Genomic DNA, 25,126 nt, shown 5'->3' on the forward strand with positions numbered 1-25,126 from the left:
AAAGAGAGACTAAGGAGGGAGAGGCAGAGTAGGAGAGGAAAGGGGTGAGAAACTAGAAGGGAGTGATAAAGTAGGAAGTTGGATAAAAAATATAAATTACAGAGAGGGAAGAAAATTGAGAAGGAGCTAGACAGAGGAAAGAAAAGAGTCAGAAGGAAGAAAAACCCAAGTCTCCTGCCCACCCAACATTTACTTGCTGTAACTCCCACTCCCCATATCTCGTAGCCATCTCAAAGGGTCAACCACCCTTCCACACCACCACTACCAACAACATCTCCTCCTTCTAGTAGACTGAGAGTCTTTGCCAGCTCTCTAAGCCCCTGATCTACTGGAGTCCCAGGGGAGGCCCGAGGACTCCTCTCACAGTCGTCAGTTCAGGCTCCACACTGTTCTAACAGCCGAATGATTCACTTCTCCATCTTGAACTGCTGTCTCAGAGTGGGTCTATAAATCAAGACCACCATACTAGTATGGGATATTAAATCCTGACTCTTCCCCTACCTGTATTACCTTGGACAACTCTTTCACTGCCTTAGTTTCCTCATCTATAAAAGGAGGGAGTTAGACCAGAGGGCCTGTGACCTTCCAGCCCAAGATCTATGATCCTAGAAGCAAAATCTAACTCTTACTGAGGAGATTCTTCAAGGGTCTGCACAAGGGTTTTTGAGCAATTGGATCATTTTCTTAGCTGGGGGCAAATAACAGCCCCCAGACACTTCCCTTCCTCGACCCAGGTTGAAGTTTTCAAAGATTCATCCAAAAACTGGGGATTTACATGACAAACTACCCTCTCCTTCTTCATTTGTGACTCAGTTTCCCCTGCACAACTTTGTCTGGCCTCTTGAATCGGTGGTGTCAATAAATGACAAAAGGCAAAAGAACTTTTGCGAAATGCTGGACCATCTGCAGGATGTAAACGGATCACCCCACGAATGTGCTTTATGACATGACATGATTAGCTCAAGGATATTTCATAGAGAAAGTTGGGTATTGGGGTCCAGTGTGAAAAGAAAGAGAAGATGCAGCTAAAGAGAGGGGAAAGGAATCAGACTGTGACAGGTATGAGCAGACTGGAGCATGATAGGAAATAGAACAAGGCTCCTTTGGGGGTAGAGAAGAAGACTTTAGAGATGTGTTGGAGTAGCAGAAACTTGGAGAGCCATTTTCCTCCTTCAAAGGTACCCCCCCCCAAAAAAAAAGATCAGGGTAAAATTTAGGGGTGGAAAACTTCCTTCTTTTGCTTTAAGTACATGGAGAAGGAGAAAGAAGTTAGCAGCCATAACAGTGAGGCCAGGGAGGCTGAGTTTACTGAAGCTTACTACAAAAAACACTGGTGCCATAGTCAGAGGACCTGAGTTCCAATCCTGCCTCTGACACTACCTGTCTGACTTTGAGCAAGTTACTTAATCTCCCTAGGCCTCCATTTCCTTAAATGTGAAGTAAGTGGATTAGACTAAAAGGCCTCTAAGATTCATTCTAGATCAATAAATGTAAAATCTCTTATGGTGTGGGGTGGTCATTTTGTTCTGCTAACTCCTTTTCCTTCCTTCTCCAGTCTTCTCCTTCTAACTACCCACCCCACCTTTCCCTTCTCAAGCAATTTGTAGGAATAGATTTTCAAAAAATAATAATAATGACTAAAGTACGTGCAATGGCTTAACTCCCTCAAAGGCTCATTGTCCACTTGGAAACATCTGCTGGGAAAAGAAAATGGAGAGGCAAAGAACAAGGGAAGAGCCCGGGATCTCCCAAGTTTTCTCCTCTCTATAAATCCTAGAACCTGGTTCTCAGGAGTACCTGGAGAGACACTGAAGTGTAGTGGACAAAGAGCTGGCCTTGAAGGCTGGAGGCTGCGTGATCCTGGGCAAATCACTTAAATACTCAATGCTCTAGTTTAGACAATTCTCTAAAGACTCTAAATTGTAGAGAAGGTGCTGACCTGCATTGGTATGGAGAATTCCTTCACCCAGGAGTTCCCTAAACCAAAGAAATCACGGATCTAATCCCTCACCCTATCCTTACCTTGCTTTGGACCAAACTCCATCAGATTCAAGTTCATTCCCCGCTCCCCTCCAAAGGAAAAAAAAAAAAACAAGTTCCCCATTTGTCCCATTGTTCACCGTTCCATGGTCGTTGTAATGCTGTCAACACTGTGTACCGTGCTGTCCACGTCAGCTACCCTCTACCTGAAGGTATATCACCATCTATCGTGCTCCACTTGACAGTGTCATCATCCCATATTCACGTGCACTTACCAGTTTGTGACGCCTCTGCTTCATCATGCATAGGCCCAGGTTCCTCATTTTTTTGCCAAAATGATTGACTCAAGGAAACGGTGCCTCACAGACATATGCATGGCTGGGCTCACCGGTAGTGCTGGCATCACAAACTGGACACCTGATTCTTTACCCTCAAATAATTCCATTAAAATACTCAGAGGGGAAAAAAGCACTGAATATATCATACCATTCATTAGTGGAATGGGAGAATGCCATCCAATTCCTTGGCATTGTCCACCCACCCACCCCCCAAAGCATCCCCAATGCTTTTTGTTTTGTCAGTCGTTCAAAGTTTTGAAACCAACGAGTACCCACTAGAATATGGTATTTATTTCATGATGTATTTCCATTCAGGAACCCAGTGGTAATCACAGCCCTCCTCAGTTGTCTCCATCACTTAGCCAAAGTACTTACACCACTGGGGGCTCCCTAGACGTTCCACACATTATCATGCAGGGTGATGCAAGGAGAAGAAGAAATGAAAACTACTTTGATGATATTCCCCGATCGAAACTGGAGAGACAGATGGCCCAGGTAAGGTGGAAAAAAGCATATCTTTTAGCTCTTGTACCTATCATCAGAATGAAGTAATGCCTTCATTGTAACCCATGCCTTTGGCTTCCTAGCAACTCTTCCCTGGGGGTCTTACCTTGGGCTCCATTTATTCACCATATGCCCCATTTCCAGCCTCCCCCATCCAGAATAGAATCCAGCTGCTGGAACTCGCCTTATCAAATATGCATCTTTGCTCTCTCTTCTTACTGAAGAAACTAAATTAAATCTCAACAAATATTTTCTTACCAAAAGAAGTAATTTGGTGAACAAACCAAAGGGTAATGAATTTAGATGATTAAAACCAGGATCGGATGGTGTACAGTGGTTCAATAAGTAAAATTTTAATAGACTAGAATAGAAAGGAAGATTACAACTGAAGAGGAACGGTTCTGATTCCCTCCCGAGAGTATGTATTTTTCTAGAGTTAGAATACAGCATGTAAAAAACTATATTACAGTTTAATTGTATGACAGTATATTTATGCCACAGGATATATAATGATAACTAGATTATGTGGAAAGAGGCAGGACATAGTAAGTAGAAGAGAGCTGGCCTTGGAGGGGGGTTGAAATGCCCGCTCTGTCACATAGCCCTGTGTGACCCACCTTTCAGTGGTCTCAGAAAACTCTCTAAAACTCTGTGTTGCACAGTGACCAATGCTGATCTACGTTGGTAGAAGGGATTTCCTTACGGGGAGTTCTCTACGTGGGCTCAGCCCCACTCCCCAGAAGAAAAAAAGTATACATATATGCACATATGTTTTATATATATACATGGAGAAAGATAAAGATGTGGTGAGGGGACAAGACAGGACAGGCATCCCTTCCTGCAGTGTCCTCCCCATTACATCATAGGTCCCAGAAAGAAAAAAATGACAAGTTATATTACTGTATATACAAGGTGTCTAGAAAATCTTAATTCAATGTTAAGATATTAAAGCTTAAAATGGCACTCGAACATTTGGGACACTGTATCATTGTATTATATTTAATACTTTATGGCATATGTATTTAATATTTTATGGTATATACAGTATATATAATTACACTATAGCATATGTAATATTTAAATTAAGTCTCATAAATATTTTGCTACTAAAAGAATTAATGCCATGAGCAAATCAATGGATAATATGAAAAAAATAAATCTATGATTGGATGGTATAATTTTATATATAAAAGTATATAAATATATATTTATCATATTAAATATATAAATATATTATAGTAAATATATTTTATATTTTATTATTTATATTTATATTATATTTATATTTTAAATATATTTTTAAAAATTAAATATATATTTATATTAAAAAGGCAGTGTTGTGTATTGGACAGAGGGCCAGCCTAGAATTGGGTAAGCCTGGGTTCAAGTTCTGCCTAAGACATAGACTAGCTATGAGATCACAGACAAGTCTCTTAACTTCTCAGTGCCCCCAACCAACAAGCACTTATTAAGTACCTACTATGTGCCAGCACTATGCTCAGTGCTGGAGATTTGTTTTTGCTCAGTCACATGATTCCATTTGGGGTTTTCTTGGCAAAGATACTGGAATGGTTTGCCATTTCCTCTTCATTTTACAGATGAGGAAACTGAGGCAAACAAGGTTAAATGACTTGCCCAGGGTCACATAGCTAGTAAGTGTCTGAGGCCAGATTTGAACTCAAGAAGATGACTTCCTGACTCCAAGCCCGGTACTCTATCCACTGCACCACCTAACTGCCCCCTAGTGCTGAGGATACAATAAATAGAAAGACAGTCTGCCCACAAGGAGCTTATAATCTAATGGGGTGAGATAACACACAAAAGGAGGCAGGAAAGATTGGGGGGAGATACTAGGCAGTACCCAGCTTAGGAGCATCCCATTCCCAGGAGTAGAAATGAGGCAGGACAGCAGATGCAAAGTGGAGGAACTGAAACCAGTTTCTGCTCTACATAAAGGAGGGTACTGGGAGAGTTTGGAATTCCATCCTCCAACCCTCCAATTAGAGGGGAGGAAGGAAGATGGCATCAAAGATTAGAAATGATGAACTTATCCTGGGCGGGCATCATGTTCCCTGGAGATGAACCTAGGCAGAGCAGTAGCCCCAAGTCTCGGAGAGAGGACCTACATCAGTAATTTGCTGTGAAGTGAAAGATCAAGACCCACCTCCAATATATGTGTAAACTAATACTGAAACTGGTTGCATTTGAAAAGAATAGCCTTGCAGGAGACTGCTGCCGTAATAGATCTATACAATCTCTAATCCTTTCCATTTTTCGGGTCTGGTTGGAGAGATCCTTATAGATTCTCTGTTTGCAGGGTCGGTAGTCATTATTCAGCATAGCTAGTTAGTCACAGAATGATTAGTAATTAAGTGCTCCCTAAAGCCACCTTAGATGGATGGTCAGAGAAGCAGCCAGAGACATAGAGAGAAATGAATTTGTTCAAAACTCCCCAGTGGAGAATGAGACCGTTTTTGTCCTTGCCCTGAGGTCAGATTCATAAACCCAAAGGCTTTCTTTTTCCTGCTAACCACACCTGAGATGAGAAAGTCCAGGTGGAAATTTGACCATAAAGAATCTTGTTTCAACCTTTTAAAAAAAAAAAAAGAGGGAAAGGGGCCCTTAACTGTATAGGAGATAGCTTTTTAAAAATCTTCAGTGCATATGCCATGCTTTAGCCCAAAACTGTAAGGTATGAAGGTACTGTACAGGGCACACTGCAGAAAATTGCAGGCACAATGCTTTCTGGACATGAAAACCCTCGAGCCAGAAGGCTTGGGTGACCCTGTTTCCATTTGGCTCTTTTCAGCCATGAATTGTTCTCTGTTCTTTAGCAGGGGCAAGGTCAAACATTGCCTCGTTGTCTTCCTAGCTTTTGTTTTTAAATGATTGTAGATAGGAGATGAAGCTGAATTGAAATATTTTTTTCCTTCTCTTGAATCATCATTTAATTCCTACTGTAATTGTTTGGATTGAAGTTACTCAAAGGTATAGTCAGAGCTGGGATTAGGGGTCGGCAAGGGAAGTAGCTTCCCAGGACACAATCCAGTTGTATGGTGCATGAAAAAGAACAGTTTTAAATATTGCTTTTTTTAAAAAAAAAATGGACATATTTGAAGGTCAGAAAATTCCTGTCGTCCTTGGTTTTGTAATAAGGTTTAATGAGTTAAAACTGAAACTCAAAGCCTTCTGGGAGTGCCAACCAGAAAGGGGTGGTATAGAGTAGGGTACCTAATTTTCAAACCTTGCCTAGGGCACTCAAATGCCCTGTCCCAGATCTGAGTGCACTGACTCATACTTTATTCTCCTAGGCATATGTTTTCCTCTCTTAGCATTTGTGGATGACATCTGTGTTTGAACTTCCCTAATAAGAGCATTTTTTTTCCCAGAATGGACTATAGTTTGAAAACTTCCCATAAAAATGGGATTCATAGAAATAAATTCAAACTAGGTCTTCTAGGACCGTCTTCCTCTTCTTGTTTGCTTATCTGGTTGGGGGTATGTATGGGAAGGGAAGGAGAGTAGCTCTTTTCCTAATTATCTAACGAGCATCAGTTGTACAGTGATCCAGCATCCCAAACTATAACTACTAATTGTAGCATCCGGCCACTTAATTTTTGGAATGTAGTTATTTCCTCCAACCAGTGCAGTCTTACAAAGAAAAAAAAACTCTATCTCTCTCTGTTCAAATATTTCCTTGATGTAGTTTGACATTCCCTAAGACCTCACAGGTGACAGATCTAGAAAATATTCAGCCTATTCTCCTTTACAGCATGGCAAAAGTTCAGCAGACCAATGGTACTTTTTAAAGACCATCATGTTGGGTTAGGTTTAGAGTCGGAGGTGTGTTCTGTTTTTTTTTCAATTTCTTCGATATTTATTGAGTACCTAGTTTTTCTAGCCACCACCATCAAATACAGCACACTATCTTACTAATAGAAAGTTGAGACAGTATTTAGTGCTATGGAGGTATAATTAGAAAATTAGAATTAGAGATTGGGAATCAAGAGGACTTTTATTTAAATCTCAGCTCTGCCATTCATCTACTGTGTGACACTGGGCACATCGCTTGCCCTCTTTTAGCCTCAACTTCCTCATCTGTAAAAATGGACATAATGATGGCACCCATTTCACAGGGCTGTTGTGAGGATCGAATGAGAAATGTGATTCGCAAACCTTAAAGCCCTATATAAATGCTAGTTATTTATTAGGGATGGGGAAGGGAATAAGCAACTATTAAGCAACTTGTGTGTTCAGTTCTGTGCTACGTGCTTTACAGGTATTATCTCATTTGCTCTTTAGTATTGGGCAAAAACTTAATAAGCATCTACTACGAGCTAGACACTGTGGATACAAATACAATGAACGGAGCAGTCCCTAACTGGAAGGAACTTATGATCTCTCAGCCTCAGTTTCCACATTTGTAAAACGAGAGGGTTGAATTAGATGATCTCTGAGGCCCCTTCCGGCTCTAAACCTGTGCACTTTGCCTTATAGAATATTCTTCCAGTTTTCCTCTGGCCTCCACAGTGATTTCAGTGATCTTGTGTGAGGAATACCCAACAATCAACATGGTGTGTTAAGGAGAAGAAGGTTGAATGATTTGGAGAACATAGTGAGAGCAGTGTCTGTCAGTGTGGGTACGTGTACCCATGATATGGAGTGTTAATATTTATTAGGGGGAAGGGCCCTGAATGTGGACTGCTGAACTTGGGGTCATGGGACCTATGTGACCTTGGGCAAAACACTTCAACTCTGGTCCTCGGGTAGAAAGTGAAGGGATTGAATTGGGTGATCTCCAAGAGCTCTTTCCACACTAAAAGTATGATTGAATGAGCTTTGGGGGAAAGGCACCATTGGAATTGAACAGAGGAATTAGAAGACAGACCATTTCTTTGTTTGAGAAGGGGATTTTGTTGTTCTTTTTGACTTTTAAAGAAATGAACCCCTCCCCCTCCCTTCCCCTGTAAAGCTCTGTTCAAAGCCTATTATCTTTCCAGAACCAAGCATCAATCGAATGGCTATTTTGTAGCTCAGCAAGCTCGTCTGCCAGAAAATGAAATATTCAGTTATTTGCAGCTGCATCATCAGATTTTTAATGTTTAACATTTTGTCACTCAATTCACATCTTTTCCCATTCCTTTTTTTTTTAGATTCTTAATACAATAATAATTTTAAAAATCCATTTTCTATTTTAACACCCTGTCTTCCCTGGCTCCAAACCATATTCCTCCCTGGAGGGAGGTTTGCTGCACTCAGCAGATAGATAGTTCCACATGGTTCTTCATAAAAACTTACATTAGCAATTAAAATTCCACTAAGTAATGAGTCATGCTGCTGCTCCTCCCTCCCCCTCCAGAGAAAATTTGAAGCCCACTCACTTTTCTGCCTAATGGAGCTCTTTAAAAAGTGTTCCTGTTTCCCTGAAGGGACTTAGTCCTCAATTCGTGTGGGCCCAGCACCCTCTGGTTCTCATTTTCGAGAAAACTATCAGTCCACCCTTGGGCTTCTAATCCATGAAAAGAAAAGAAAATGTAGTCAGGAGAAAACCACGACGGAGGGTTTATTTCCTAAAACCACCACATTTAAGTCTTAGCCTTCTCCTGAGTCACAGCTGCAGTGGATTTGAAATTCCCGCCACGGGCTTGGTCCTTGAGTTCTGAGGGGCACCAGTGCCTCGATGCAAGTGTTGAAAGTCTAGAAAGTCCAGATCCTCTTCATCTAAAGCCAGCTGTCTTTCCACTGCCCGGTGCTTACATCCTAGACAAAAGAAGGAAACAAGTATTGATTAGATATCTATGTGTAAGACACTGTGCTAAGCACTTTACAAATATTATCTCATTAAATCCTGGGGGGTAGGTGCTAGTATTATCCCCATTTTGTTGCTCATCCTAGTAATAGTAATAAATGTACTTTCAAAACCACTGAATTTAGTAATGTGAAAATCTCTCAAGAGTAAACTCTGATGCCACATTGAAAACATATCTGACCTGTAATTTCAACTTTGATTCATTAGCCCTGTTTTTTAGAAACAATCTCTCTACCCCCAGTTCTCACTCCCAAAAATGAATGTGTACTCCTATTTAAGACAGCATCATGGTTATAGTACTGTATTGGTGTTTTTAACTTTCTAAAGCATTTTCATGTCTCTCCTTTTAGCCTAAATCAAAGTTAATACCCATAAGTGTTCAATATACATGGGGCATTTCAAAGCCAGCCATCACCTTTGGAAATGAACATCCTTTGTGGTTGAATTAGTGAAATGTACCACAGCTTAACTTTTCTAGGCATTCTAGGCATGTGTCATTTTAGGACCAAACCAGGTAGTTTTAAAATCACCTCACAGTGTAGATACTGTTCTCCCAAAATGAATTATAAAACAGTGTAATGGAATGCTATAGACGTAGAGAAAGAAAGTTAGGAAGCCATACAGTCAGGAAGATTTGAGCATGAGTCCTGCCCCCAGACGCATATTGGCTATATGACTATAGGCAGGTCTCTTTAACCCCCAAGAAATTCTCTAAAAATTTAAATTAGGGGCAGCTAGGTGGCTCAATGGATAGAGCACAGGCCCTGAAGTCAGGAGGACCTGAGTTCAAATCCGGCCTCAGACACATAACACTTACTAGCTCTGTGACCCTGGGCAAGTCACTTAACTCCAATTGCCTCGAAAAAAAATAAATAAACATTTAAATTAGAGGCATGAGTGAAAGGAGTTTTCATGCTGGAAGCTCCATACCACCACCACCACACCCTCCAAGTCCTGGACCCTTATGATTCCCTATAAAAGTCAGCATTGGGATCCTCTTGTTGGGACTCAAGAAAGGATAATTAAACAGACCATATGAACCAGGGGTCCTCAACCTTTTTCATGTCATGGCCCCTTTGCCAGTCTGGTAAAACACAGGGACTCTTTCAGAATCATGTTTTTAAATAATTAAAAGAAATGCTAAATTTTAATTAGAGGTTAGTGAAAAGAAAGATGTCATCTTTTCCTATTTGAGTTCATAGATTCCCTGTGATCCCATAATTAAGAACACCTGATGTAGCTGGTGTTTTCACAAAATGAAAGTAGTCTCCTTAAACATAAGAAGAGAGATTTTAATTGTAATGTATTTGTGCCTCTAGTTCAAGGGAAAGAGTGGTATGCTATATTGTGTATGATTAAAACTATAGCAGCAATGATTTTGAGCTGGGGGGGGAGCCTCAGAGATCATGTATTCCAACCTGCTCATTTTTCAGATGAAGAAACTGAGTCCCAGAAAGGGCAACGTCTTGTCCAAGGTCCCAAAAGTAACAAGGATTTGAGCCCAAGTCTTTTGATTTTGGATCTGGCACTCTTTCCACTGTCCTGAGTATGAATGGTTTAGGCCAAAAACAGAAAGAGTGAACAGGATCAGTTGCCCAGACGGTGTGTGTCAGTTTAGATGGTAAGACTCTGAAATAGTAGACTAACAAATGACAATCTGTTGTCATTTGTTGTCACAAAAATTGCGTGGTGCCTTAAACTTTGCCAGGCTTCTCATATGCATTATCTCTTTAGAGCCTTTGAGGTAGACACTACAAACAAGTATTGTATATTATTCTCATTTTTGCAGAAAAGGAAACTGAGTCTCAAAGAGGTTAGGCAATTTACCAGTGACTATACAACTCTTAAGTCTTAGAGATGGGATTTGGAATTCATGTTTTCCTATCTAGACAGCCAGGTGGTGCAATGCATAGAGTGCCAGGCCCGGGGTTAAGAAGACTCATCTTCCTGAGTTCAAATCTGGCCTCAGACACTTACTAGCTATGTGACTCTGAGCAAGTCACTTAACTCTGTTTGCCTCAGTTTCTTCATCTGTAAAATGACCTGGAGAAGGAAATAGCAAACCACTCTAGTGTCTTTGCCAGGAAAACCCTGAAAGGGCTCACAGAGAGTCAGAGTCGACAACAAAGTTCCTGTCTCCAGGCCTAGTACTCGATCCACAAGCTCCTTGACAGTTGGGCTTATCACATTCTTTGCATTTGTAAACCCAGTTCCTGGCATAATAGGTACTTAATAAATGTTTGTTGACAGACTACTTAATTTGAAAGAAATGTCCAACTTCTCTATATGTTTTAGTTTCCAGCTGTACAGACATATCGCTCAAATACTGTAAGAGTGAAGGTAGCCATTATAAAAGAAGTTTTCATTTCCTGCCAGCTAATTGAATTGGTTATTAGCTATCACCACAGGTTCTGCCATTTACTGGCCATGTGACCTTGGACAAGTCACTTCTCTGAGACTGTGTTCTCATTTGTAAAAGGCAGCAGTTAGACTAGATGATCTCTGAGGTCTAAGATTCTCTGATTCTTTAGCCATTTCCAGGCCAAAACTAGTTAGCAATGGTGTCATTTAATGGTACCTTTGTGACTTTCTAGTATGTTTCCATTACCAGAGGATCAGGGATGTCAAGCCAAAAGTGGTCTTAGGGGCTGTCTAATCATTCCTCTGATTCTTGCTCTCCTACTCTGTTTGGAGCTTTGTACATGAAAGGGGTACCCAGGTGAAGGTCCCTGCTTTGACAATGGTGAGATCTTTCAAGCAGGGGACAACTTTTCATCCAAGGCTCTTTCTGGAAGATCAAGGACTGCAAAGAATATCAGAGGTCATCTTGTCTAGCTCCTTCATTTACAGAGGGTGAAACTGAGGCCAAAGAAAGTGAAGTGACTTCCCCAAGGTTATATAGAGATGGGATTTGTAAGTATCAGACATGGGATTTGAATGCAGTGGATAGAGTATAGGGCCTGGAGTCAGGAAGACTCCTGTTCCTGAGTTCAAATCTGGCTTCACACTTACTAGTTGTGTGACCCTGGGAAAGTCACTTCACCCTGTTTGCCTCAGTTTCCTCATCTGTAAAATGGGAGAGAGAAGGAAATGGCAAACCACTCCAGTATCTTTGCCAGGAAAACCCCAAATGGGGTCACAGAGAGTCAGAAATGATTGAAAAACAACTGAATACAAAAATTCTGACTCCAAAGCCAATGTTCTTCCATTGTCCTAAGGGTTGTGCCTTTTTCTCATCTTTCAGGTCTGTTCTGGCCTGTGTTAAAGGCAGTAAAAACCCTGGTCCTTATATATCATAGATAGATAGATAGATTGCCTTTTTTTTGCATTTTTGTCCCTGAAAAAGTCATTTATGTGACCACTTAAATTTTCTAGCTTTAAAATTTCTAAAGCACTATAAATATATTATCGCATTTGATCCTCAGAACATCCCTCTAGAGGAAATGGTTTTATCATCCACATTTTACAAATGAAGAAACTTGAGGCAGAGGGAGGTTACATTACTTACCCAGGTAGTAAGCAGGATTCTAACTCAGGTCTCCTTGACTCCATGTCCAGTGCTCCATCCAGTGTACTGCCTCCTGGAGCTGGGGTTCTTGAAGGTTTACAGAACATTTGCGGGGGCACAGGATCACAGAACTAGAAGGGACCTCAGAGGTACCTAATCTCATCTCATATTACAGTTGAGGAAACTGAGGCCCAGAGAGAGAAAGTGAACCAAACATAGTTCATCAATAAGCATGTATTAAGCACCTGCCTTATGCTAGCCAAGGAATACAAATATGAAAAATTAATCGATTTAGACTCTCAGAGAGGTTTCATTCACAGGGAATTTTTTTTAAATATATACATATAACTATTTGTGATATAAATGTAAAAAGAACACATACAAAGTAATTAAATAATACTCACAGCTAGCTTGAGAAATGGGGTACCAGCAGTTGGGAGGATCAGGAGACTTCCTTTAGACAACACATGGGGCCAGGTGCAAGCAGACAACAAGTAGTGTGGCCAGAACAAGATTAAAATGGGATTGGGAAATAGCAAAAGAAATAAAAATACAATAGAACATAAGTAATGTTAATATATGGTTTTCTGAGTCATTATGCAACAGCAGAGATCCTTATATATATGGGCCAGTGGACCCTATTCCTACTTGAGTTTGGTGCTACTGGTGTAGATGGTGGTGCTTGCAGCATATCTTGAAGGAAAAGAGAGAATCAATGAGGAGGAGGTGAAGAAGGCATCCCAGGAATGGGGATTAACAGTATAAAGACAGGATATGGAGCGGCGTGTGTGGAAAAGACAGAGAAAGACAGTTGGGCTTAATGAACAGAGTATGGCAAGGGGAGTAATTTATAAGACTGGAATGATATGTTGGGGCCATATTGTGAAAGGCTAAACAGAGGAAGTCATATTTGAGCCTAGAAACTATAGGGAGCCACTGGCATTTACTGAATCAGGAAGTGGCATAGTCAGATCTTCCCTTAAGGTAGTAAGTGTGAGAGGCAGGATTTACACTCTGGTTCCTTGCCTCCAAAATCAGTGTTCTTCCCACTGCCTCCCAAACTTTGCCCCAAACAGTCCTATAATATTGTTAGTAGAAAAGTTCACTGTTTTCAATATCCAAACAGTAATAAGAATTTTTTTTTCATTATCATCTCAGTTGTACCAATATGGATTGGGCCGCCATTTTGTATTTTTCACTGTTTCAGTGGGTATCCCTCATGAAAGTCTATGTGCTCTATTGGTATCCAAATAAAATCAAGAGAACATGAAGAAGGCTCCTGAACACCTTGTGAGGACCCCCTATGGTAAATAATGGAAGGACAAGTACAAGAGTCTCACAAGAAGGGCAGGCGGGGAGATAGTTTGCGATTCTCATTAATAGAGGGAATGTTCACATTGATGAGATTGTGATTTACTGGAGTAATGGAGGATATTGATATGAAATATATCAAGGAACAAATTGTGAAGGGGGACTTGTTAAAGGCCCATCGAAGGCAGAGGGAGAACAGATTCAAGCTCAGGGGCCTTAAAACAATTTCCAGTAGACATCCAAACTTATGGGGATTTTGGAAAAAAAAAAAGATGTTGCCAAGGTGATTTTGCAGTCTTGGTCCATTCTTAAAAGAGGCAAAAAGAGGAAATCATCAGCTCAGGAGAAGGAAAGAAAATGTTTTTCTTGATCTTTCTGAAGGTTCTTTCTACTTGTTTGAAATAGGACACTAAATTGTTAGGTGCTGGAGAATGTAATTGGCCTTTTCCAAAAGGTGCCTGAAGCCCATGGGGAGTAACTTGTCCTTTCATTCTTCTCCTGACCCCCACATCAGAAAATGTTGTCTATTCCCCAGGCACCATGGTTGTTTTCAGAGCTGACTTAAGTTACAGAATGGGAAAGCAATTTTAATAATAATAAACAGCTTTGAGGTTTGCAAAATACCTTACACATTACCTGTTTGATCCTCACAACCACCCAGGGAGCTGGGTACCATTATTATCCCCATTTTACACATGAAGAAACTGAGGCAGACAGAGGTTAAGAGATTTATACATGTTCATATAGCTACTTAAGATATGAGGCAGATGATTTGACCTTAGGTCTTTCTGGCTCCAAATCCAACACTCTAACCATTAGGTCACCTAGCTGCCCCTTATTAAGTATTTATAATGTTCCAGATGCTATGGTAAGTGATGGTGATACACATAGCAAAGCAAGATGGCCCCAGCTCTTAAGGAGTGCACATTCTAATTGGGGCATATAATGGATAGAGGAGAGTTCAGTTCCAATAATATTTTCTGAACACTTCCTCACATAAATTTTTTAAGCCCCTAGGATTTTCCATTTAGAATTCTATCACATAAGTGTTACTTAAAAAGTCCCATTGACCTCAAAATTTTCTCTCAGATATCTCCGAAGATGAAACCCCCGATGCTTTGGCAAACCCTAATGATATATAACAAAACAGAAAGTTTGGAACGAGCTAACTCAGCAAACTCTCCCATCACCAGCCTCAGACTTGACAGCTTATCAGAGAGCTGATAAGGTTCTCCTGACGATAACAGAGAGTAGCACCCCGATCCTATCTGGACCATGCAATATAGACAGAGAGCTTGGGGACCGAGTTTGTTAAGCTAAAATGAAGTCATATGTAGATATATGTATGTATGTATTCACATAAATATACATATGTGTTTATGTATGCATAAATATATATTTGTATATATAAAGGGAGAGATAGCACTTTTATATTTCAGATACCTTTATTTATTTTTCACCTTGCATATGTTGGAGACAATTGGCAGAGTTGGTGAGTGCAGTGGAAGAGTGTTAGACTTGGAGGCAAAGGTCCTGGGTTCAGATCCCACCTCTGTCACTGCTGTAAGCACACATAGACAAACATACACACACCACATGAATGAATGAAATACAGTCAAGATGAAAAATAATTTCTTTGCACTTCCTTAAAGACATTGTGATTTGGGGTTTTTTTAGCAAAGGGCTCTAAGCCATGCTCTGGTCCTAAACAAAAATGAACATATCAAATAAAAACATCCTAGTTCGCTGATCAGTGGCTCAGAAACTGGGCTACTGTGAACCTGTTAATTGTGAGGCACAAGAATTCTTCCCTTTTCACTCTCCCTCCTTCTCTGTCTTCCCTTATTCCTCATAGTCATAATGGAGGTTGGATTTTGACTGAATCGGAGTTGAAAGGAGCCTCAGAAATCATCAGAGGCAGAGGCAACTAGATAGCACAGTGGATAGAGTGCTGGACTTGGAATCAGGAAGACCTGAGTTCTAATCTTGCTTCAGACGTTTATTAGAAATGTGACTTTCTGGAGATGCCACATAACCTTTCAGCCTCAGTTTCCTCATCTATGAATTGGGGGTCATAATAGCATCTATATCACAGACCTTTGGGAAGGATCAAATGAGATAATGTGTGTAAAGCTCTTTATAAACATGAAAAGTCATAATATGGTGGGGAGTTGGAAAGATAAATGAGAAGTAAATTGTGTAAGGCCTTGAATGCCAGGCTAAGAAGTGTGCATTTGGGGCAGCTCAGTGGAGCAGTGGATAGAGCACCGGCCCTGGAGTCGGGAGGACCTGAGTTCACATCTGGCCTCAGACTAAACACTTGACCCTTACTGTGTGACTGGGCAAGTCACTTAACACCAACCACCTTGCAAAATAAAAAAAAAATAAGAAAGAAATATAAAGAAGTATGCATTTCATCCTGAGGTGATAAAGAGCCACTGAATCTTTCAATACTCTAGGCTCTTATTCCAAACTTTCTGTTTTGTTGTATGTTGTTAGGGTTTGCCAAAGCATCAAGGGTTTCATCTTTAGAGCTCTAAGGTTAGATTCGACAGAAAGACTCATTTGGCATCAGTAATGAAGGAAGACTAAAGAAGGACATTCAGAAGAGAAGGTCTGAGTTGGAGTGGTTGAAATTTGAGTAGAAAGGAGGGGACAAGAGTAGGAGACACCATGAAGGTCCAATCAGCAGGATCTGGTAACCGGTGGGACGTGGGGGAGTAAGGGAGAGGGAGGAGTCAGAGGTGATTCCTAGCTTATCATCCTGAGAGATGGGGAATGATGGCGCCATCCACAGAAACAGGGAAATGAGAAAGATGCTCGAGTCCAGAGAGGAAATTGACATGTTCGCTTTCAGACACATGGATCATAGACTCTTGGGTCTGGAACTTTAAGGGACCTGAGAGACCTTCTGGGAGACACCTGGTTATACAGGTAGAGATGTCTAGCAGGAGATCAGAAATAAGCAGTTGGGTTCAGGGAGGAGTGTGGAGCTGAAGATCAAGACCTACTTCCTATTGGTTTTCACATGTTAATGAAAGAGAAGCAATGCGGCATGGTGGATAGTGAGCTGGAGCCAGGAAGACCTGGATTCAAATCGTTCCTCTAACATGCTGGCAGTTTGACCCTGGGCCAGTCCTTTAATGTCCTCAGAAAATGCCCCAAGACTCTAAGTTTCAGGGAAGGTGCTGATCTGCCTTGCTTGAAGGGGATTCTCACTAGGACTTCCTTATGTTAATGAAATCACAGATCCAACCCCTACCTACCCTTATATAAATGGAATCAGAAAGTCATAAAGATATGATTATTCAAGAAGGACTTTATATTTCAGGTAAAGCATTAAGCTAGATGACCACTGAGGTCCCTTCCAACTTGAAAGAGTAGAATCATACCTCAAGAGCTGGAACGGACCTTCGAGAGCACCTAGTCCAACCGTTTTATTTTACAAATGAAGAAACTGAGACCCAGAGTTAACTGAATTGTCTAAGGTCGCCAAGTGTCAAAGGTGGGATTCCTGAGCCAGCTCTCCTCCCACTGTACCTAGCTGCTTCCCTGGGTTTCATGATTCTGTTGTATGGCGCCTTTTTTTTTGTTGGCAAGATAATTGACAAAACAACTCATACCTTACTAAGATTGTCACAATCCTAACTTTTTTCCGAAAGCTATTATTTTACATTTCCATTCTTCTAGGCACTAGCAGCCAGGATGCATCTTATACCCTCCTAAAAATAACACAGCTCCCTTCGAACAACATTGTGTAAACATGACAAATCAAATTAAACATATCTCGCATGGCTTTCCAATAGTATCTGGCCACCCTTATGTGTTACTGCTGAGGAGCAAACAGAACATCCCCTTCTGTACGTGAAGGGGAAGTGGATCCTATTATTACCTCCATTTTACAGATGAGGAATCAGAAGTCAACAGAGTCATCTCTCATATAAGGAAGTTGAACTCAATGGTCTCTCAGATCCCTTTCAGTTCTAAATCTATGATCCTGTTTATTAGAGGCAAGTCTTGAACCTGAGTCTTCCCAACTCCAGACCAGCCCTCCAGCCATCACACCAAGGGGTCTCTCTATATATACCCAGTATACCTGTTTAAATATAGTTTGAGATGTGAGCAAAAATTCCCATTGTATTTGTTAAAGGTTTGGAGTACTCGGCAGATAATACTGTTACTTATAAGATCCAGTTTCTTCCCAACAATAATCGTAATAACTGCCATTCACATAGCACATTAAAATATGGAAGGCACTTTACACCCATTATCTCACAACCCCGAGAGGTAGGGTCTACAGATACCACAGTCATTTTAGAGGGGAGGAATCAGACAGTCAGGAGATTAAAGGGCTTACCCATGAGCACAAGCTAAATATCAGAGGCAGGATTCATATCCCGGGCTTCCTGACTTAAAGATGTCCCCTCTATCCACCACACCAGGATGCCTCTCCTAAAGCCAGACCACTTAAGATTAAGAAACCATTTGCTACTTTTCTGATGACTGCATTATTCCTGTTCTTGTGCTGTCCTGAGACATGTATGTCTCAATAATTTTGAGAAGACCCACACTGCCAGGGAAAATTACTTCCTGCCTTTAATGCTGATAATCAGCATCTTTCCACCTTATTCCAGATTCTTCACAACATCTAGGAAACCTGACAGCCTTAGACAGAATGGGTTATACATAGAGAGCTTCTGTATCCATTGCTCTATTTTTCCCCACAAAGAAATTCCCTGTGCAGCTATGGGATGGCCCTTTGGCTCCAGCCAAACTGTGGAGGATGCACTCACAGTCTGTCCATGAGCTCTGCAAATGAAGGGGAGCTAGCCTCTAAGACTGTGGTGTTTTCCCTATACTGGAGGTAATGTGCTTGGTACAGGGCTTATCTATGCCAGAATAAGAGAATCCCATCTTTTTTTTTTTTTTTACTCAAACTTATGGTATCAGGAGACAGTCCAAAGGACTTAGCTTCATGCCCTGTCTTCCAAGAGATATAAGCTAATTAAGGGTCTGGAGTTTTTCCTTCCAGGAAAATTAACCAAAAAAAAAAAAAATGAGCCAGTCACATAGGGAGAACATGGAATAATTGATGGACATGGTACATGTTCCCATTGGTATCAGTGAGATTTTAAGAGGACACAGTGAAGATTTCCCCACCATGCTGGGTCACCACCATGGTGGCTTTAGGGCAGGTCAGGGCATAGCAAGTGTCACCCAAAATGGGCAGACACTGATGCATTGTGATTTCCTCCTTTGGAGAAAAGATGGATGGGAGTACCATAGAGTTAGCATGGTACGGTCGAAAGAATACTAGATTTGGGAATCAGAGGACCTGGGTTTAAATTCTATCTCTGCCACTTAAAACCTGTATGACCTTGGATAAATCACTTACCTGCTCTTTGCCTCAATCTCCTCCTCTGTAAAATGAAGAGGCTGGACTAAATGGCTCTCAGTCTGTCCTCTTCTGATCTCATGTCAATAATCTAATAGATCAAATGGAGCTTGCTTTGATGAATGCCGATTCCTAGAGAAGCACAGAATCCCTAACTTGGAAGGGACCTTATTGACCATCTAAAGTGATTGATACCTGAACAAAAATTCCCTCTACCACAATTCCCTTCTTTGTAAAACAGGGGTGTGGGAAGGGGGGTAGACTGGAGGACCTCGGAGCTCTCTCCCAGCTCTAGGCCTATATTCCTCTAATTCATCTATGATTTAATAGAGGGCTTTCAGGAATTACTGTGGCCAAAAAATTCATCCCCCTGTGGCCAACCTAGTAATTAACCTTTCTTAACTTAGCTAGGCTTATCTGAAGACACCATAAATACATTCTTTTACTGTACTCAAAGAGAGTCCATCTTGGGTATCTGCTAGAGTTCTTCTTCTTTAGTAAAGACTTCAAGAGCCAAAAGTGGTACAGTGGAAACAGCACTGACTCCAGAGTCAGAGGAAATGAGTTCAAATCCCATTTCTGATGCTATGACCTTTAGCAAGTTGCTTAATGTCTCTTGGCCTCAGTTTCTTCATCTGTAAAAATTATCAGGTTGGATGAAATAGCCTCTGAGGCTGAACTAGAGCTGTGATTCCATATCTGTGGCTATTATTTTTAGAGGCAGCTGGGTGACGTAGTAGATTAGAGTATTATATTTGGCATCAGAAAGACCTAGGTTCAAATCCTGCCTCTGACAAATTATACGACTCTTGGCAAGTCATCTCTTTGAACCTCGGTTTCCTCCCTTATAAAATAAAGGAGTTGGAATCAATGGTCTCCAAGACCCCTTCATGCTCTAAATCTATGATTCAATCATTTCCATACCATGATGAGGCTTCTTCAGAGAAAGGCAATGCAAATAGAGCACAGGAAACATCTCCTAAGGCTCAGATTTCATATAATCAGCTCCTGTGCTGTGTAGCCCTAGTTAGGAGGGCAAGATTGAGAAGAAGCAACTCCCTTACCTAGAGTGAGGAGAGAGACCCAGTCAGATTAAGAAATTTCATTCACAGGAAAATGGAGATGGGCCTGCAAGTTTTGGTTTCCAAAGTTCAGCATGCCCTCCTGCATATAGCCAGCACCCCTGTCACATTGGAGAGACAAGATGAATGAGCGGTCTTTGGTCCTTATGTTGTTCTGTGACTTTCTACTCTTTGACAGATTTTTACCTCATCTGAGTCTCTGCTCAAGAGACTGTGGAGTTTGCGAGTAAGAGGATGAGGCAGCATCTTTGTAAAGATGACCTTTTCTTTCTGTCTTTGAGGCTATTTTACCCAATCTGTGGGTTGTTGTTTTAAAGTCGCTGTCATTCAAGCAATGGGATTTTTTCTTTTCATTTTTCTTTTAACTTGAATTCTAAAACTGAGCCTTTAACATGGACTGTTGAATCCTTTGTTGGATTTGGCCAGTGACCTGAAATGTTCAAGAATTAGGACAATGGGAAGATGGAGGGACAAGGAAAGGATATGTTTCTTCTGGGTAAAATCAAGGCAGAAAACTTCCACTCTAATGGAATCTTGCTTAAAAGTTCCATTCATTCATATTTCCTTAATAATAGCCTTAGAGGCATCATGGCATATAGGCTAGTGGGATCTGCCCTGTAGCTGAATTTTCTTTTACATCTTATCTGCTCCAATTAAAATGTGAGCTCCTAGAGGGCAGGAACTGTCTTGATTTTTCTATTTCTCAGTCAATAAACATTTATTGTCTACTGTGTATGTGCCAGGCACTGTGCTAAGCCCTGGGGGTACAAAGAAAGGTGAAAAACAATCCCTGCTCTCAAAGAGCTCACAATCTAATGGGAGAAACAACATTCAAACAGCTATGTACAAATAGGTTGTATATATACTGGATAAACTGGAAATAATCAACAGAGGAAAGGCACTAGAAATAAGAGGGATCATAACAGGCTTCCTCCCAGAAGGTGAAATTTTAGCTGGAACTTGAACAAAGTCAGGAGGGAAGGAAGCATACACCAACATTTAGAACAGTGCTCAGCCCATAGCATGTGCTTCATAAATGCCTTGTGATTCATTTTCATTCATTTGTAGAAAATGACCTTGGAGTCCACAAGACCTGGATTCTAGTCCTGCTTCTGAGCTGTATGACCTTAGAAAAGTCACTGAAACCCTCAGTCCCTACAGCAAGTCTCTGAGATGCTTAAGTTTCAGAGCAGGTGCAGGTCTGCACTGGTAAAAACAATGTCCTCACCTGGGAGTTCCCTATATCAATGAAATCCCAAGTCCAGTCCCTCTCCCTAATAATAGCTAACATTTATATATTACTTTAAGATGTGCAAAGCTTCATGGAAAAGGTCAAGTGTAAAGTACAAGTACCATTAAAATGTCAGCTTTTAACTCTTCAAAGTCTTTGGAGTACCTACTGAACTCAAACTGCTAGAGCTGTGATTCTCTGTCCCACAAAGCTCTTTGCCCTCCCCGGTGGCACCTTGAAGAAGGGGCCGTGGACTATGCGAAAAGAAGCAAGAATGGATATGGCCACCAGCCATCCCCTACACATTGACAGATGGGAGAGACTGGGTCCTGTTCCTCCTCACATCCCCCCACTCCCTCACAACATGCCTGGTACCTTGTGGATGCCAGCAAAGGTTTGCTGGCTGAAGGGACAGCAGAGGTCAAGCATTTATTCGGCACCTTCTCTCTGCCAGGGACTGTGCTAGTGAGGGGACAACAGTGAAGGTGAGATTGGGCCTCCCTTCAAACAGCTTAGTTCTAAGGAGGAAGTGTGTGTGTGTGTGTGTGTGTGTGCGTGCTAATGTACACACACATATCCATATACATAACATATCTATTTTGTTTTTTAATATATACATTTGTCACATTTGCACACACACACACACACACACACACACACACACAAAAGGCTATAAGGTAACCTGGCCAGGTAGACAGCACCAGCAGCTAGGACAAAAGTCCAATAGAGAAGATGGCACTTGAACTATCTTGACGAAAACCAGGGGTTCCAAGACACAGAATTTGAAAGGGAGCACATTCCAGCCATAGGGTACAGCTTATACAAAAGCCCAGAGATGGGGGAGAGAATGACATTATTTCTGACAGAACATATGAAAATAAGGTAATGACATCAACTCCAGAGTCCTAAACCTTAATGGCTTTTACTAGAATCTATTACTTTCCCCCTACACACACACACACACACACACACACCTCCAATTGAGAGGCAATGTATGTAGCACATGAGTACAGTAACACTTCAGTTACCTAAAGAATAAAAATAAAATAAAATAAATTTACAGTTGGGAAAAACTTCCACTAAAGAAAACCAATCTGCAAACCCTAAAACACTATAGAAATGCAAATTGTTGTTTTTATTGCTATCTAAATTTACTCTTGGTAATCTGACAGCCTGACAGTTAAATATGGACTTTTTAAAAATTTTTTTTTTAAATTTGGTATTTGTTCATTTATTTGACATTCTTTTTTTATTTTGAGTTCCAAATTCTCTCCCTCTCTCTAGCCCTTCCCCCACCCATTAAGAAGGCAAGCAATGAGATGCCAATTATATGGTATCAATATTATATTATTTATCAGTTTATTAATATATTACCAATTATATGCGAAGTCATGCAAAACATAAATATGGACTTGAAAAAAATCTTTAGACAAGGATCCCCCTCAAAACTCTGTCCCTAACTGACTAAGTAACCTCACTTCTCTAAGTCTCCATTTCTTTATCTGTAAAAGCAACAGTCTAGATTAGATGATCTCTGAACTTAACCATCTTACTCAATAATAATAATAAACTAGCTCCTAAAAGATGCTTTTAAATTCCAAGTTCCATTCAGGCTGACCACCCAACTAGTTATTTGACATTATTGAAGCTTTATTGCTTTTGAAATGAACCTAAATCATCACTTGTGCTTTGAATTGCTGCCCTGAAGCCACAATTTACAAAATGGGACCCTATGGAGTGACCTGGAACACTGAATACCATTTCAAAAAGGTTATCAAAACTGCATCTGAAAGATTGCCAGGGGTTGGCTGTTTGGTTGTGTATCATTGGAGGGCTGTTGCTATTGTTTTCATAGGGTTGTACCCATGCCAATGAGATCCATGAAAGCAAAAGTATAGATTTGGATGCCAGATAGACATGAGCTCTGTGGTAGGCCTTCCCCAATGCCTTTGAGTCCAACAGCCTCAGAAAATTGACCTTGGACAGTAAGCGTTTAGGCATATTTCAAACACAGTGAAACATTAATATTGCTTATTTACCTAGTGGGATGGTTACTCCAAGTTAGTAAATAGTCTGTGTTTTACACACTGCTTTATTGGGAAGGGAAGAGAACAGAATGCAACAGGGAAGGGGAGAGAAAAGAAGAGTGAAGGGAATGAGATGGATGAAGGGGAGGAGAGAGGGAAGGAAAGAAGCATTTATTAAGCATCTACTATATGCCAGGTACTGTGCTAAGTACTTTATCAATATTATCTCATAATGAAGTCACTAACTGCCTTTTCTCCTCCTATTTGGAGTCAGGAAGACCTGGGTTCAACTCTCCCCATTGTCCCTTACTAACTGTGAGAGCCTGGGCAAGTCCCTTCACTTCTCTGAGATTCAAGCAACTCTCTCCCTAATTACAAAAAGTTCCTCAAACACTTGATATGCCTCAGGCACTAGGGACAAAAAATAGACGTGAAACAGTTCCTGTACCCAGTACCTGGCACGTGAAATATTTTAAAAAGAAATATAAGATCATTGGGGGATGGGAAAGCACTAGCAGCTTGGAGGTTCAAGAAGGACTTTCTGTAGAAGAGACAAAGCATGTCAGGCATAGGGGACTGCCTATGCAAAGGCACAGAGATGGGAGATAGAGCATCAGGTATAAGGAACAATGAGAAAGCCGATTTGGCTTTGTGGAGTAGTTTGTAATTGGCTTGGAAAGGTAGATTGGGGCTGAGTTCTAAGTAAGGGCTTAAATGCCAAACAGAGGAAAGAGGTAATAGGGAACCAATGATGTTTATTGAGCAGGGGAGTAGCATGGTCAGGTCTTTGTTTTGGAAAATCACTCTGACAGCTCTGTGGAAAACAGTCCGTAAAGGACAGAGCAATCAGGAGGCTATCGCAATAGTCTGAACCAGAGGTGTCTAACACAGGCCTCCCAGCACGTGCAGCCCACAACACTCCCAAGGTTGGCCCGAACCAGATGAAGATGTAATTGGGAAATAGTGTATTAAAATACAATAAAATATAGATATTACATTTTAAAATGAAATCAATAGGTGACCTACAGAGATCCTTATGTATGACTTTGTGGCCCCATTTCTATTTAAATTTGACACCACTGCTCTAAAGAAGAGGTGATCAGAGCCTGAAACAAGGTGGTGGCTTTGAGAAGACAGAGAGGGGGATTGGGTGCAAGAGATGATGTGGAGAAAGAATCAACAGAAGTTTGCAACTGGTTGGATATATGAGATCAAGGAGAGAGAAATGACAGGCAAATTGCTATCAGCATTGATGGAAGGAGTTGCTCGCGCTGATGGAAAGTATTGACATATCTGTACAGTCTCACCTGCTTATTTCACAGCTGCATTTTACATTTTACATTTTAATTATAGGCTCAACCCTACCATTCATGGTATGATTTTGGGCAAGTCATTTATACATCCTGGACCTCAGTATCCTCGTTAATGAAATGAGGAGGTTGGATTAGATGTTGTTGTTTTTCCCACTTCCTTTCCACTTCCAGAGTTCTATGACTCTATAAAGGAGGTATAGTTTACATGAAAGAATTAGATTAGGACTTTGAAGAGAAAAGATGATGCACTGCATCAAACATATTTCAAAAGGATGTTTTTTTTTCCATTTAAAATGAAAATTCCAGTGATGCCTAGTCATTTCCTCTTAAACGGCTGATGAGTATTATTAGAATTAACCACTGCCAGAGGCTTTGTAGATGTAGGAGGCAACTCACTGGAGGATGGGGGAAAAAAAACAAGGGGAAAACCTCTCCCAACTAAAGAAAGAGCATGGAGTTTAGAGGGAAATAATTGAGAATGGAAGGTCAGTATTACTCAGAAGCTCATCAGGAAGGACCTGGAAGGTCAGTTCACAGAAAACTGATCTGCTTTGCCAGTTTCAGAAATGTGAGCTTGTTGCTCAGCAAGCCATTCAGATTGCAGACTGCAAAAGGTGAAGGGGAAATG

General features: G+C 40.9%; 1 protein-coding gene across 13 annotated transcripts in view; it reads left to right on the forward strand.

Moving 5' to 3' along the window:
- ANKS1B (ankyrin repeat and sterile alpha motif domain containing 1B) overlaps window positions 1–25,126 on the forward strand; it is a 1,327,097-nt gene that overhangs the window by 1,223,840 nt on the left and 78,131 nt on the right. For 7 of the 13 annotated variants that reach the window (XM_027855805.1, XM_027855806.1, XM_027855807.1 and 4 more), the window contains one exon: window positions 2,634–2,813. The exons of the other annotated variants lie outside the window; for them this stretch is intronic. In XM_027855805.1, coding sequence (XP_027711606.1) covers window positions 2,634–2,813 — 180 coding nt within the window. The remainder of the gene's footprint in view (window positions 1–2,633; window positions 2,814–25,126) is intronic. 13 annotated transcript variants of the gene reach the window in all.

This window comes from Vombatus ursinus, unplaced genomic scaffold (assembly GCF_900497805.2).
Source record: "Vombatus ursinus unplaced genomic scaffold, bare-nosed wombat genome assembly UNPS02011334.1, whole genome shotgun sequence".
In the NCBI taxonomy this organism is placed as follows: domain Eukaryota; kingdom Metazoa; phylum Chordata; class Mammalia; order Diprotodontia; family Vombatidae; genus Vombatus; species Vombatus ursinus.